We start from the raw sequence: 14,831 nt of genomic DNA, 5'->3' as shown, positions 1-14,831 counted from the left end.
CTTTGTTCATGATACCCTTCTCAATAATGTATACAACCTGGTTGTCTTGACTATTTCAATTTAATCTCTAAGTTCCAATTCAAGCTTTCCTCTGATGGGAAGCCTTGACATTTAAGAACACAATTACATCTTTTACCTTGTTAACTTCTCACCTTTTCTTTCTTTTTTTCTTTTTCTTTTTCTTTTTTTTTAGACGGAGCCTCGCTCTGTCACCCAGGCTGGAGTGCAGTGGCGCGATCTCGGCTCACTGCAAGCTGCGCCTCCCAGGTTCACGCCGTTCTCCTGCCTCAGCCTCCCAAGTAGCTGGGACTACAGGCGCCTCCCACCACATCGGCTAATTTTTTGTATGTTTTTAGTAGAGACAGGGTTTCACCGTGTTAGCCAGGATGGTCTCAATCTCCTGACCTAGTGATCTGCCTACCTCAGCCTCCCAAAGTGCTGGGATTACAGGCGTAAACCACCGTGCCCCGCCTCTTTTTTTTGTTGTTTTTTTGAGGCAGGGTCTTAACTTGTTGCCTAGGCTGGAGTACAGTGGCATGATCATAGCTCACTGCAGCCTCACACTCTTGGGCTCTCCTTCTCACTTGATTTTATACCATTTAATTGGCACATAGCATTTATAGTGCTATTGGTTCATTTATTTGTCAAATACTTTATTACATGCTTATGATAATATATAATGTATTACATACTTGATATGCTGTTAAGTGGAGGCTTTGTTCTAGGTAGCATGGTGAGCAGATGATAACAAGTGTGGGCAAAAATTATGAAACCACTTGATTAGAATATAGGTTCCTAATAAGGCAATTCCAGGGAATTTTCAAGATTATTTTGGTTAGCTTAAGAATCATCTCGCCACTGAACTTAAGAAGAAGAAGAAAAAAAACAATCACCTACTCAAAGATAGTTAGTCCTAAGTTTGTTGAGCACCCATTGCATAATAGGTATGAAATATTCAGTTAACAGGGAAGGAAAAAAAATCAAGTTTGTTCATTTCTGGAATCTTCACCCACCTCTGATGCTTTTTCCTTATAGTTCTGTGATATGAGCAACAATGGACCAGAAGATTTTATCTCTAGCAGCAGAAAAAAAACCTCTGATGTTTTTCCCTTATAGTTCTGTGATATGAGCAACAATGGACCAGAAGATTTTATCTCTAGCAGCAGAAAAAACAGCAGACAAACTGCAAGAATTTCTTCAAACCCTGAGAGAAGATGATGTGAGTATTAGGAAGCATGTTCTGCTAAAATAAGTGTCAGGCGTGATGACACATTCAAAGGACATGTGAGAAAGAAAAATGCTGCTTCTTCATCTACTCCCCATTCACCGTAGGAGACAAGGATTTATTTAATAGTAATTTATAGAGGTAAAGAAATTGGGGTGAAGGAATGAGAGAAATAGACAACTTGAGGGCATTTGTGACCAAATTTAAACCTGAAATAGCCTAAGAATAGGATGCTTTTACAACTGTATTTATAAAAGCAAATTAGTATACTTTTATCGTCCTTAGAACCATCCTATTTGAAGATAATATCCAGACTATAGTTATTGAGACATTAGTTTTGCATTTTGATGCTTCTCTGTATTTTTCCTTAAGTTTATAAGCAGCAAAATATTTTGAGATTATTAGTAAAAATTAGGGCCTCTGTTTTCACTGTAAGTGTAGGATTATAAAATGGGATAGTAATTGCCTTATATGTTAGGCTGTTTATTCTTCCTAAAGTTCTTTCTCAGCTGATATACTGCTCCTTTTTCCATAATAAATGATCTCATCCTATCCAGGTCCCTGCCTAGAAGAGAATCCCTCTTCAAGGTATATGTATAAACAAGTAAAGACATTGAGTATCATGGGGTTTTTTTCTTTGTCAGTTGATGAGTATTATGTTTTTAAGGGAATTTTTATGTGTTAGTGTCGTAGTTATTGAAGCAAGGTGCATCTCAGTCTGTGTTATCTGACATACTAGGAATTGATGTAGGGTTGCTCTTTGATTTTTTTTTTTCTTTGAAATTATTGAAGACTGCCTTTATAGCTATTTTTTGAGATGGCTTGTTGCATGAGTTGTAACTTGAATCATTCTATAGACAAGATTCATTGAAACCAGCATTTAAATTATTTATTTAAAGTTTCATGCCTCAAATTGAAGGCATGAACACTGTCAAATTGAAGACAGTGTTCCAGTTGTATTCTGAGTCTAGGATAGAGTAATGCTAATATTTCCCTCATTTTTCCATTAATGCAAAATCAGCTTTTTAGCAGCAACATTATATTGTAGTCTCATTGCTCTTATATTTATTATTTATTTATTTATTTTTGTATTTTTAGTAGAGACGGTTTCACCATGGCCAGGCTGGTCTTGAACTCCTGACCTCAGGTGATCCGCCTGCCTCAGCCTCCCAGAGTGCTGGGATTATAGGTGTGAGCCACCATGCCCGGCCTTATTTTTGTATATGTTGATATTAAGCTAAGTTTCCTTTATCTCTGAAGTCCTTTTAGAACCCATGTTAAAAATGATATATGGGCCAGGCATGGTGGCTTACACCTGTAATCCCAGCACTTTGGGAGGATTCCTTCAGGCCAGGATTTGAGATCAGCTTAGGCAACATAATGAGACCAGGTTTCTTAAAACAACAAACTTTATGTCTGCTAACTGTCATCTTTTTTAGATTCATCTTGTTTTATTCCATCAAAGTCATTTTGTATGATTCTATTAACCATATTAATCACCTTTTTATCCTCTACAAATTTGTTAAGCATGTCAGTAATATATGCATGCAGTTCATTCGATAAAATGATCCACAGAAGATGAACTCGAGTAAAAAAATTATAAAACACATAAAGAAGTCCTGTGGCAAGAAAGACTCCCACAGGACCAGAAATGGGAAAATTCATATTCAAGGATTTAGAGCAATCTGAAAAAAAACTTTAAATATTTAACACAAATACTTAATACAGTATTTAACTTTATTTTTTTATTTAGAGACAGGATCTCACTCTTGCCCAGGCTGGAGTGCAGTGGGGCGATCTCGGCAAACTGCAGCCTCAACCTCCTGGACTCAAGCGATCCTCCCACCTCAGCCTCCTGAATAGCTGGGAGTACGGGCATGTGCCACCATGTCCGACTAATTTTTGTATTTTTAGCAGAGATGGGGTTTCGCCATGCTTTCCAGGCTGGTCTTGAACTCCTGAGCTCAAGTAATCCACCCACCTCAGCCTCCTACAGTGCTGGAATTACACATGTGAGCCACTCTGCCTGACTTAGTATTTAACATATTTGAAGATGTAAATGAAGGAATAGAACCCACAAAATAAGGGATGGATTTAGAAAACGATCAAGGAAAACTTCTTGAAACGAAAACCTCAGTAGATGGTTTAACAGTAGATGAAACATTGCTAAAGAGAAAATTAGTAAAGCGGAATACAGAGCTGAGGATAACTAAATCAGAGATTGTAAAAAGGTGGAAAATATAAAGAATATTTGAAATATACGCAGAGAACTTTGATAATATATTTTCTTCTTAAACACACAGGATGTTCATAAAAATTAATCATGTGTCATATACTAGAGCACAAAGAAAACATGGGTAGGTCCCATAAGGTAGAATTACTACAAACTATTCTCTGTGATCTCAATGCAATAAAACTGGAAATGAAAACTGAAACTAAAAGTCAAAAAACAAAAGACACTTTTACCTGGAAATTAAAATGCCTTCTGAATAACTCTTGGATGAAGAGATACAAACAGAAATTACAGGATTTTTGAAGAATAATTACAGATAACAAAAATACTATATGTTAAAATCCATGGAATAATGTTAAAAACAACAGTGTTTAACAAATGAAATAATGAAATCAATACAAATGAAATAAACAAATTCCCAACTCAAAAACCTAGAAAAAAGAAAGTAAACAATAACAAAAAACACAAAGAAACTACTAAAGATAAAAGTGGAAATTAATAAAGTAGAGAAGAGAAAAATAGTGGATCAAATTAATCAAAATCTTGGTTCTTTGGGGGAAAAAAACACCATTAATTAATATAATAAAACAGTGGAGTAAAAACATGCACAAAATGAGAAATGACAAGGGAGAAACACTGTTAATACAGAGAAAATCTCAAAAAATACTATGAGACTACAGTACATTTCTGTGCAAATAAATTTGAAAACCTAGAGGAAATGGGTAATTTCTTAGGCACATACAGTTTAATAAAATTGAGCCAATTTGAGATGGAAAACTTAAACAGACCAGTTTCCATAGAAGAAAAGAGAAAGTTACGAAGGAACTACTTCATATAAAAACACCAGGCCCAGATAGTTTGACAGGAAACTTCTGTCAAACCTTTAAAGATCAGGTAGATAGTCCTAATGCTACATAAATTGTTTCAGAGCATAAACAATAAAGGAAAACTTCCAAGTACTTTGAATGAAGCAAGTATGACATTGAATTAAACAAATATAACATTGATTTTTTATGCTGTCTTTATCAGGTATAACCCTAAACCTCATAAAGATAGCATGGAAAAAAGAGGTTATAGACTAATATCACTTATGAATATTGATATAAAAGTCTTAAATATTAAGGGACAGATTGCAACACCACATTTTAAAAAATACACCATGATCAAGTGGGATTTAATAGCAGGAATACAAGGTTGGTTCAATATTTGAAAGTATATTACTATAAAGATTATATGATTATCTTCATGGATCACAGAAAGCCTTCGACAAAATTCAACACTCATTCCTAATAAAAACTTGAGAAAATCAGAATAGGTGGCTGTTTCCTTTACATCATAAAATGTATACATCTAAATTCTAGAGTCAGCATCTTAGTGGGAAACCATAGAGGCATTTCCTCTAAGGCCGGGAACAAAGCAATGATGCCTGCTGTCTCCGCTACTGTGTAAATGTTCTGGTTGGCTAGCCTATGCAGTTAACCTAGAGAAAACAATCACAGGCATGATAATAGAAACATAAAGGCTGAACGTGGTGGCTCACACCCATAATCACAGTGCTTTGGGAGGCCAACGTGGGCAGATCACCTGAGGTCAGGAGTTCTAAACCAGCCTGGCCAACATGGTGAAACCCCTTCTCTACTAAAAATACAAAAATTAGCTGGGCATGGTGCTGCATGCCTGTATTCCCAGCTACTCGGGAAACTGAAGCAGAAGAATCACTTGAACCTGGGAGGTGGAAGTTGCAGTGAGCCCAGATTGCACCATTGCACTTCAGCCTGGGCAAAGTGAGATTCCATCTAAAAAAAAAAAAAAAAAAGGAAAAGAAGGAAAGAAAAGAAAAATAAAATGTAAAACATCTCTCTTTGTAGACGGCATGATAGTATACCTGGAAAACCCTGGAGAATCTGTGATAAAACCATCTATAAATAGAATTCATCAAGGTATCAGAATATAAAATTAATATGCAAAAATCAGTAGCATTCATACATAATAGTCAGAAGATAAAGTTGGAAAACAGTTGGCCAGGCAGGGTGGCTCATGCCTGTAATCCCAGCACTTTGGGAGGCCGAGGCAGGCAGATCACCTGAGGTCAGGAGTTCTAAACCCGCCTGGCCAACATGGTGAAACCCCTTCTCTACTAAAAATACAAAAATTAGCTGGGCACGGTGGTGCATGCCTGTAGTCTCAGCTATTTGGGAGGCTGAGGCAGGAGACTTGCTTGAACCCGGGAGGCAGAGGTTGCAGTGAGCTGAGATCACGCCACTGTACTCCAGCCTGGGTGACAGAGTGAGACTCCGTCTCAAAAAAAAAAAAAAAAAAAAGGATACAGTAAATGAGAAAGCCCCATTTACAATAGCAACAAAAAATAGGGATAAACCTGAGAAATGTCCAAAACCCATGTGAAAAAAACTATGAAACACTTCTAAAGGACAAAAGTAGAAAACTAGGAAGATATCCCCTGTTCTTGATTGGGGAGTCTCAGCATCATGAAAATGTCGATTCTCCCCAAGTTAATTTATCAATTTAATACCAATAAAAATTCCATTGAGCTATTTTATTTAACTAGATAAGCTGACTGTAAAATTCATATAGCAGATTGTACACACAGGAATAGTTAGGGAAAAACTGAAAAGAGCTCTGAGGGAGGATTAACCCTAGCGGAGACTAAACACCACAAAAACTTTTATAAATAAGAGTGCGGTACTGGTACGTGAGTAGATGAACAGAAACGGAATAGGATACAAAGAATAGAATAGGTAATGCATAAGAGTGGAAAGTCTCAAAATAGACCCAACTACAAGTAAAATCTAGAATATAATTACATCTTAAAACAGTGAAATATAGTCTTTGACAAATGGTATTGGAACAACTGGGTGGACATTTGGAAAAAATAGATAAGATTAGATGTTTCTCATATTCAAGAGTAAGCTCCAAATGAATCAGAAATGTAAATGTAAAAAACAAATGTAAATAAATGTTAGGGCTGGGCACAGGGGCTTATCCCTGTAATCCCAGCACTTTGGGAGGCTGAGGTGGGAAGATCGCTTGAGCCAGGAGGTTGAGATTACAGTGAGCTATGATATAACTGTGCCACTGCACTTCGCAGGGGTGACAGTGAGACTCTGTCTCTTAAAAAAATAAATAAAAAACTAAGTATATGTCAGAAGAAAACATGGATGAATTTCTCTTTAAGCTCAGTGCAGTGAAAAGCTGTCTAACTATTGTACAACATATAGATGCAATAAAAGATAAGTTTGTCGACATAAAAGTTAAAAAGTTTGTGTGGCCAGAAATACCATAAGCAGAGTCAAAAGACAAATGGCAAACTGGGAAAAAATATTTGTAAACATATCACAGATAAAGGATTAATATACCTAATTCATAAATAACTTGAGGGGAGATAAAAAAATTATATTTAAAAAAGGCAAAAAACATGAGAATAATCACTAAAAGATATGTAAAAAATGGCCTTAAACATAAGAAAATATGCTCAACTTCACTCATAATAAGAGAAATGTAAATTAAAAAGATACTATTTCTTGTCCGATTGAGCCATTTGGGGGAAACAGGTACTCATTCATTGCTGGTAGGAATGAAAAATGGTATGACCATGGTTAGAATTTGGTAATACCCAGCAAAACTGCATATACATTTTCCCTCAACCCAGTCATCTCACTTCTAGGAAATGTGCAAAATGTGTAGTATTCTCCCTTTCATATGAAGAAGAAGAGAAAACATACATATGTCTGGGTATCATTACAAAAAAAAGAAACAAAGAATACTTTCACCATACTGAAGGTGGGGAGGGGAGAAAGAACTATTCTAAGTATTTTATTATCTACCCACAGTCTGGGTATGGGAGTGGTGGGGAAAAATACAAATAAACCTTGAACTCTTTAGTAGGATTGTTTATTGTAGTGGTACTGGTGAAGCAATTTTGAAACTATTTTAGATGTAATAAACATGTTGATATTCAGAGTCAGTGTTCTTTCACTGGTAAAGGGACATGCAATTATGAAATGTAGGAAGGCAAGAAAGAATCCTGTGGAGACAGATTAAAAATAGAGGTACTGGGCCGGGCGCAGTGGCTCACGCCTGTAATCCCAGCACTTTGGGAGGCCGAGGCGGGCGGATCACGAGGTCAGGAGATCGAGACCATCCTGGCTAACACGGTGAAACCCCGCCTCTACTAAAAATACAAAAAAAAAATTAGCTGGGCGTGGTGGCGGGCGCCTGTAGTCCCAACTACACCGGAGGCTGGGGCAGGAGAATGGCGTGAACCCCGGGGGTGGGGCTTGCAGTGAGCCGAGATTGCGCCACTGCACTCCAGCCTGGGCGACAGAGCAAGACTCCATCTCAAAAAAAAAAAAAAAAAAGAAATAGAGGTACTGGTGTGAACTTGTGAACTTAGGCTTTCTCAGATATATGTATGTGTACATGTATTTTTCTTTTTTTTTTTTTGAGACGGAGTCTCACTCTGTCGCCCAGGCTGGAGTGCAGTGGTGCAATCTCGGCTCACTGCAACCTCTGCTTCCTGGGTTCAGGTGATCCTCCTGCCTCAGCCTCCCGAGTAGCTGGGACTACAGGCACATGCCACCACGCCCAGCTAATTTTTTTTGTATTTTTTTTCGTAGAGACGAGTTTTCACCTTGTTAGCCAGGATGGTCTGGATCTCCTGACCTTGTGATCTGCCCGCCTTGGCCTCCCAAAGTGCTGGGATTACAGGTGTGAGCCACCACGCCTGGCCACATGTATATTTTTATGTGTATAAACATGCATACATTTCCTTGCTCTCTCCACTGAAAGAACCATGAAGCAAAGATGCCATAGTTGCTCCATGTGGTGGCTCACACCTGTAATCCCAACACTTTGGGAAACTGAATCGGTGGATCACTTGAGTCCCAGGAGTTCAATACCAGTTTGGGCAACATGATCAAATCCTGTCTCTATAAAAGAAAAATAATAAATTTTAAAAAGATGCCATGGTAACAACAAATAAACCCATCACCTAGATCTTTGCTGTTTCATAACCATTCCCCACTCAAGGGAACCAGGGCTCTTCAGAGAAATGGCTGAGTTTATGGGTGGGCAGGATGGATACAAGATTAACCTGGAACATCTTTCTATACCAGAAAGTAAAGAAGTGCTCAAAAAAGACAATGGGGGCATGTCACAAAGACACAAGAGCCAGCTTGAAGGGTTTTCCTTTGGCCAAATCTGGGACTATTTGAGCATCAAAATAATTAAGTTCAGTAATGAACCATTGAAAATTACAGAGATGTATAAGTTCATACTAATAATTAATAAGTAAATCACTTTGGGAGTTCAAGAAGAGGATCACTTGAGTCCAGGAGTTTGAGACCAGATTGGACAACATAGTGAGACCCCACCTCTGCAAACAAATAATTTAAAAAATTAGCATGGCATATTGGCACTTGCTTGTATTCCTAGCTAACTGGAGGGGTGCTGAGGCAGGAGAATTGCTTGAGCCCAGGAGTTTGAAGTTATAGTGAGCTATGATTGTGCCACTGCAGTCCAGCCAGGGCGACAAAGAAGACTCCGTCTCTAAGTAAGTAAGGTAAGTAAAGTAAGTAAATGAATACATGGGTAGAAAGGAGTTCTCTTACTTACAGTGCAGGAGTTGGAAAATCATTACTTTGCAATTGTCATGGTAAAGATTGAACCAGGCAAGAAATACCAATGAATGCTAAATCCAGGGGGACTTGAAAAACATTGATATGATACAATTAGTGAAGCTAAGAACCTTATTCCAATTCTCCCCAGTAATTATTTCACTAATGTTCTCTTTATGTTCCAGGATCCCATTCAGCATCCTACATCGCTCTTACTTGTCACTTCCCCCTGATAGCCTGCATTCTGCAACAGTTCTCAGTCTTTCCTTATCTCTGTTGATCATGATAGTCTTGAGGAGTATTGATTAGTTGTTTTGCTGAATGTGTCTCAATTAGGGCCTGTTTGGTGTTGTCTCATGATTGGACCAAGGTTATGTATGCCTGGCATAAGGACCACAGAAATGGTACCATGCCCTTTTTAGTGTATCAAATCACTGAGCTCTTGATGTCAGTGTCATTCCTGGTGATACTGACTGATAACTTGGTAACAGTGGTTTCTGCTGGGCTTTTCCATTTTACAGGGAGAAAATTAGATGAGGAGCAAGATATTTGCATGGTCTTAAAGTGTCTCCCTATAAATTGCTTACTGGTGGCAAAGGGACAGGGTGGGGGAAGTAATTATAAAGTGGGATCAGAATTAATATCACCAATGAGGGACAGATGGACATCATGTGCTTCCTGATGTGATACTCCCAGAATGACATGATATCACCTGTGTTCTTGTGAGACCGCACAAACTCAATCTAGCCACAAGGAAACATCAGACAACACAAAATGAAGAATGTTCTATTTTTTTAAAAAAACTAAAATTTATTTGGATTGTACTGTTAACTTGGTAGTTCCAGTCTGCCAATTAAAAATTTTAAAGCCTTCTGAGATAACAGGGATACTTAAATCTTACTTGCTCTATTTCTGAGCTTTAAAAGGTAGTGAAAAGCATAACTGAACATGGTCAAAAGGAAGACTGAGATCACATAAGTGGAAGGAGGAAGAGGAGTAGAGGACAGAGACAATAGAAGAAAATTAACATTCGTTGAGTACTTGTGGTGTGTTAGGCTCCGTGCAAATTCTTCTACCCTTTATCTCAGTCCTTTGAGGTGGAGAAATGGACACACATGACATAAAATAACTTGCCTGAGGTTATATAGCTAGTAAATGGTATAGCTAGGATTTACATACAGGGCTTCTGATTCTGGATCCAGCTTTTCTCCCCCCGCCTTCTATGCCACACTGCTTTCTGTTGAAACTGAACTATTTCAAAAAGAGTCAACAGCTTCTCAGCCTTGGTAGTGCTCACGTTTTGGCTTGGATAAATCTTTGTTGTGGGCTGTCCAGTGCACTGCAGAATGATAGCATCCCTTACCTCTACCCACTAGATTCCAACAGCACCCTTCTGGCTGTGACAACCAGAAATGTTTCTAGACATTGTATAGTGTCCCCTGGGGAACAGAAATCACTGGTTGAGAACTGCTGCTCTAAGGGTTATGTCAAGGATCAAGTACTCTGTTGGAAGGTACAGGCAAGAGTAGTCAGAGATGGACTCCAGCTGGAAACACCAGCTTCATGTACTTGTGGAAGAGATAGTTTATTGTTTTATTAGTCTTGGTTTCTGTGACACTTCTCTCCCTAGATTATCCTCCAGTGTTTTTGACCTTTGTGTTTGCTGGCAGCTGCTTCTCTTTTTAACGACTGACTCTTGGTGTTTCTCTTCTCTTTATATTCTTTCCTGGATGGTCTCATCTGTTTCCATTGATGCTCCACTTTGGCATATTTCATTGTCATCTACTTGGCACTTCTACTTGGGTATCTCAGAATAGTGCTTCTGAGCCTCACAGCAGACCTGAATCATAAACTGCGAGTAGAACCTGGAAATTTGTTTTAGTAAACTCTCAGGGTGATTTAGATGCTTCCTTAATCCCAGATTTTCACCACGTAAACGGATGGTGCCACTATTCACCCAGCTAGCTGGAGTCCTCCTTGATTTCTTCCTTCATCACCACCCCCTACTTCACTTCCAAACTAAGGAATTTCTATTCTTAGTTCTCAAATATTCTTGGATCTATCCACTTTTCTTCATTTTCTGTATTAGTGTGCTAGGGCTGCTGTTACAAAGTACCACAAATTGGGTAGCTTAAATAGCAGCAATGTAATGTTTCACAGTTCTGGAGACTAGAAGTCCAAGATAAAGTGTTGTCAGGGTTGGTTCCTTTTGAGGGCTATGAGAATTTGTTCTGTGTCTCTTGCCTAGCTTCTGGTGGTTTGGTGGCAACCTTTGGCATTCCTTGGCTTGTATCACCTGATCTCTGCTTTCATCTTCACTTGGCATTCCCCCTGTTTGTGTTTCTGTGTCCAGAGTTCCCCTTTTTATAAGGGCATCAGTCATTGGAGTAGGACCCATCCTAATGACATCAACTGATCACACCTACAAGAACCCAATTTCCAAATAAGGTCACATTCTGAAGTACTGGGAGTTAGAACTTCAACATATGAAATTTGGGGATGTGGGGAGGACACAATTCAATTTATAACACCTCTATTACTTTGGTTTAGGCCACTGTCATCTCTCTCTTAAACATAGCAGCAGTCTACTAACAGGTATCCCCATTTCACTCTTAAACCCCCATAACTCATTCTCCACACAAGGAGCAAGGATGATTTTTGAAAATATCATCTCACTTCCTTCTTTTCTCTTTAGTAACTTCTGTTGCATAGACAAAAGCTAAACTTCTACCATGGCCTGTAAGATTCTTCATAATCTGGTCCTTTCCTGTCTCTCTTCAAACTCATCTATTCTTTTCTTTATTATTCTCCAGCCATATTGAATTTTTTTTTTTTTTTTTTAACAAGACTTTGGCCTCAAATATGCCAAGCTCTTTGCTTCTTCTTGGCCATTGCACATGATCATACTTCTCTCTGGAATATCCTTCTCTAACTCCTTTGAATAATTAGCTCCTTCTTGTCCTCCAGGTCTCTACTTAAATGTCACCTACTTCAGAGAAGCTTCCCCTTACTACCCTAAATGAAGTTTCCTTCCTTTCCTCACTTATTTTCTATCTCAGCCTCTTATTTGGTTCTTTTACAATTTTTTTTCTGCCATCCTTTCCCCTCCTGCTCTATTATAAACTCTGAGTCAAATTACTGTGTCTGTCTTGTTCATCTTTATAACATGCCTAAGGAAAATAACATGCTCACAAAGTACTTGTTGGATGAATGTATGTTCCCAGCTTAGTGCTGAGTGCTCCATAAATGTTTATAGAATGAGTATGAATAGATTTTAGTCTTGACAGTCCAGGATCATATTAAGATATACCCTCCTCTGTCTAAAAATTATGGTGTTTGTAATACTTGGCGTCTCTGAATGATCTGAACCTGACAGGAGTACTTTTTCATATGGAGTGTTTAGGTCATTGGGGTAAAAGACTGTTGCCAGAGACTTGTAGCTTTTTCTTTCTTTGCAGTTGACTAATCTCCTTCAGAATCAAGCAGTGAAAGGAAAAGTTGCTGGAGCACTCCTGAGAGCCATCTTCAAAGGTAATAATAATTAATGTAACTTCTGTCTATCTCCTACATTCATTGGTAGATTTGTTTAGTTTTGGTACTTTTCTTACTGTTTGAAGCCCCACTGGAACATTTTCCATGTTTTGAGGCTTCTGCAGAATCAACTACAGCAGCAGTTTCCTGTCTAGTGGACTTAAATAATTTTACTGAAGGGAGTTGAAGTGGCTACCTGAGATTGTGTTGCTGATTTTGGAGCCTATAATTACATAATGTGCTTTTCGTAAAATCTGCTTTGGTTTACTTGTGCTTTTAAGATTGTGGAGAAGAGAACAGCAATGTTTAATACATAATCCATGCTTAACAAGGGGCGAGTAACCGCTGGGGTTTAATGAAATGGGGTATCTTAAGGTGCCTTGTATAGAGATTCTTCATGCCCAGTGAGACATATTTGTTCTCCTGTCTTGAACAAGGGCTAGTTTAAGTTGTTGCAGATTGTGACTTATAGTGGTTTTATAAATTCTGGTAGGATAAAATTTTACAAGGCAAAAATTAAGTGTCTTTGGACTCTTAATTAGGTATGTTAACTTGGTTTATTTTTCTTCGCCCAAGTAAATTAGATCTCTTCTGCAAGGGTACAAAAACACATCTTCCTATTCATGAAAGAACTTTCTGTTTTTTGTTTTTTTATTATACTTTAAGTTCTAGGGTACATGTGCACAACATGCAGGTTTGTTACATATGTATACATGTGCCATGTTGGTGTGCTGCACCCATTAACTGGTCATTTACATTGGATATATCTCGTAATGCTATCCCTCCCCCTACCCCCTCCCCACAATAGGACCCCGTGTGTGATGCTCCCCTTCCTGTGTCCAAGTGATCTCATTGTTCAATTCCCACCTATGAGTGAGAACATGCGGTATTTGGTTTTCTGTTCTTGTGATAGTTTGCTGAGAATGATGGTTTCCAGCTGCATCCATGTCCCACAAAGGACACGAACTCATCCTTTTTTATGGCTGCATAGTATTCCATGGTGTATATGTGCCACATTTTCTTAATCCAGTCTGTCACTGATGGACATTTGGGTTGATTCCAAGTCTTTGTTATTGTGAATAGTGCCACAGTAAACATACGTGTGCATGTGTCTTTATAGCAGCATAACTTACAATCCTTTGGGTATATCCCCAGTAATGGGATGGCTGGGTCAAATGGTATTTCTAATTTTAGATCCTTGAGGAATCGCCACACTGTTTTCCACAATGGTTGAACTAGTTTACAGTCCCACCAACAGTGTAAAAGTGTTCCTATTTCTCCACATCCTCTCCAGCACCTGTTGTTTCCTGATTTTTTAATGATTGCCATTCTAACTGGTGTGAGATGGTATCTCATTTTGGTTTTGATTTGCATTTCTCTAATGGCGAGTGATGATGAGCATTTTTTCATGTGTCTGTTGGCTGTATGAATGTCTTCTTTTGAGAAGTGTCTGTTCATATCCTTTGCCCACTTTTTGATGGGGTTGTTTGTTTTTTTCTTGTAAATTTGATTGAGTTCTTTATAGGTTCTGGATGTTAGCCCTTTGTCAGATGAGTAGACTGCAAAAATTTTCTCCCATTCTGTAGGTTGCCTGTTCACTCTGATGGTAGTTTCTTTTGCTGTGCAGAAGCTCTTTAGTTTAATGAGATCCCATTTGTCAATTTTGGCTTTTGTTGCCATTGCTTTTGGTGTTTTAGACATGAAGTCCTTGCTCATGCCTATGTCCTAAATGGTATTACCTAGGTTTTCTTCTAGGGTTTTTATGGTTTTAGGTCTAACATTTAAGTCTCTAATCCATCTTGAATTAATTTTTGTATAAGGAGTAAGGAAAGGATCCAGTTTCAGCTTTCTACTTATAGCTAGCCAATTTTCCCAGCACCATTTATTAAATAGGGAATCCTTTCCCCATTTCTTGTTTTTGTCAGGTTTGTCAAAGATCAGATGGCTGTAGATGTGTGGTATTATTTCTGAGGACTCTGTTCTGTTCCATTGGTCTATATCTCTGTTTTGGTACCAGTACCATGCTGTTTTGGTTACTGTAGCCTTGTAGTATAGTTTGAAGTCAGGTAGCATGATGCCTCCAGCTTTGTTCTTTTGGCTTCGGATTGTCTTGGCAATGCGGGGTCTTTTTTGGTTCCACATGAACTTTAAAGCAGTTTTTTCCAATTCTGTGAAGAAAGTCATTGGTAGCTTAATGGGGATGGCATTG

At 38.4% G+C, this 14,831-nt stretch overlaps 1 protein-coding gene across 2 annotated transcripts in view; it reads left to right on the top strand.

Annotated features, from left to right (window-relative positions):
- Window positions 1–14,831, top strand: part of FANCI (FA complementation group I) — an 82,121-nt gene that overhangs the window by 2,585 nt on the left and 64,705 nt on the right. For both annotated transcript variants that reach the window (XM_050797625.1, XM_050797626.1), the window contains exons 2-3: window positions 1,117–1,219; window positions 12,550–12,622. In XM_050797625.1, coding sequence (XP_050653582.1) covers window positions 1,136–1,219; window positions 12,550–12,622 — 157 coding nt within the window. In that variant the 5' untranslated portion in view covers window positions 1,117–1,135. The remainder of the gene's footprint in view (window positions 1–1,116; window positions 1,220–12,549; window positions 12,623–14,831) is intronic.

This window comes from Macaca thibetana, chromosome 7, assembly GCF_024542745.1.
Source record: "Macaca thibetana thibetana isolate TM-01 chromosome 7, ASM2454274v1, whole genome shotgun sequence".
In the NCBI taxonomy this organism is placed as follows: Eukaryota; Metazoa; Chordata; class Mammalia; order Primates; family Cercopithecidae; genus Macaca; species Macaca thibetana.
Note: the sequence above shows the minus strand (reverse complement) of the source record. Positions and strands in the feature narration are given on the sequence as shown.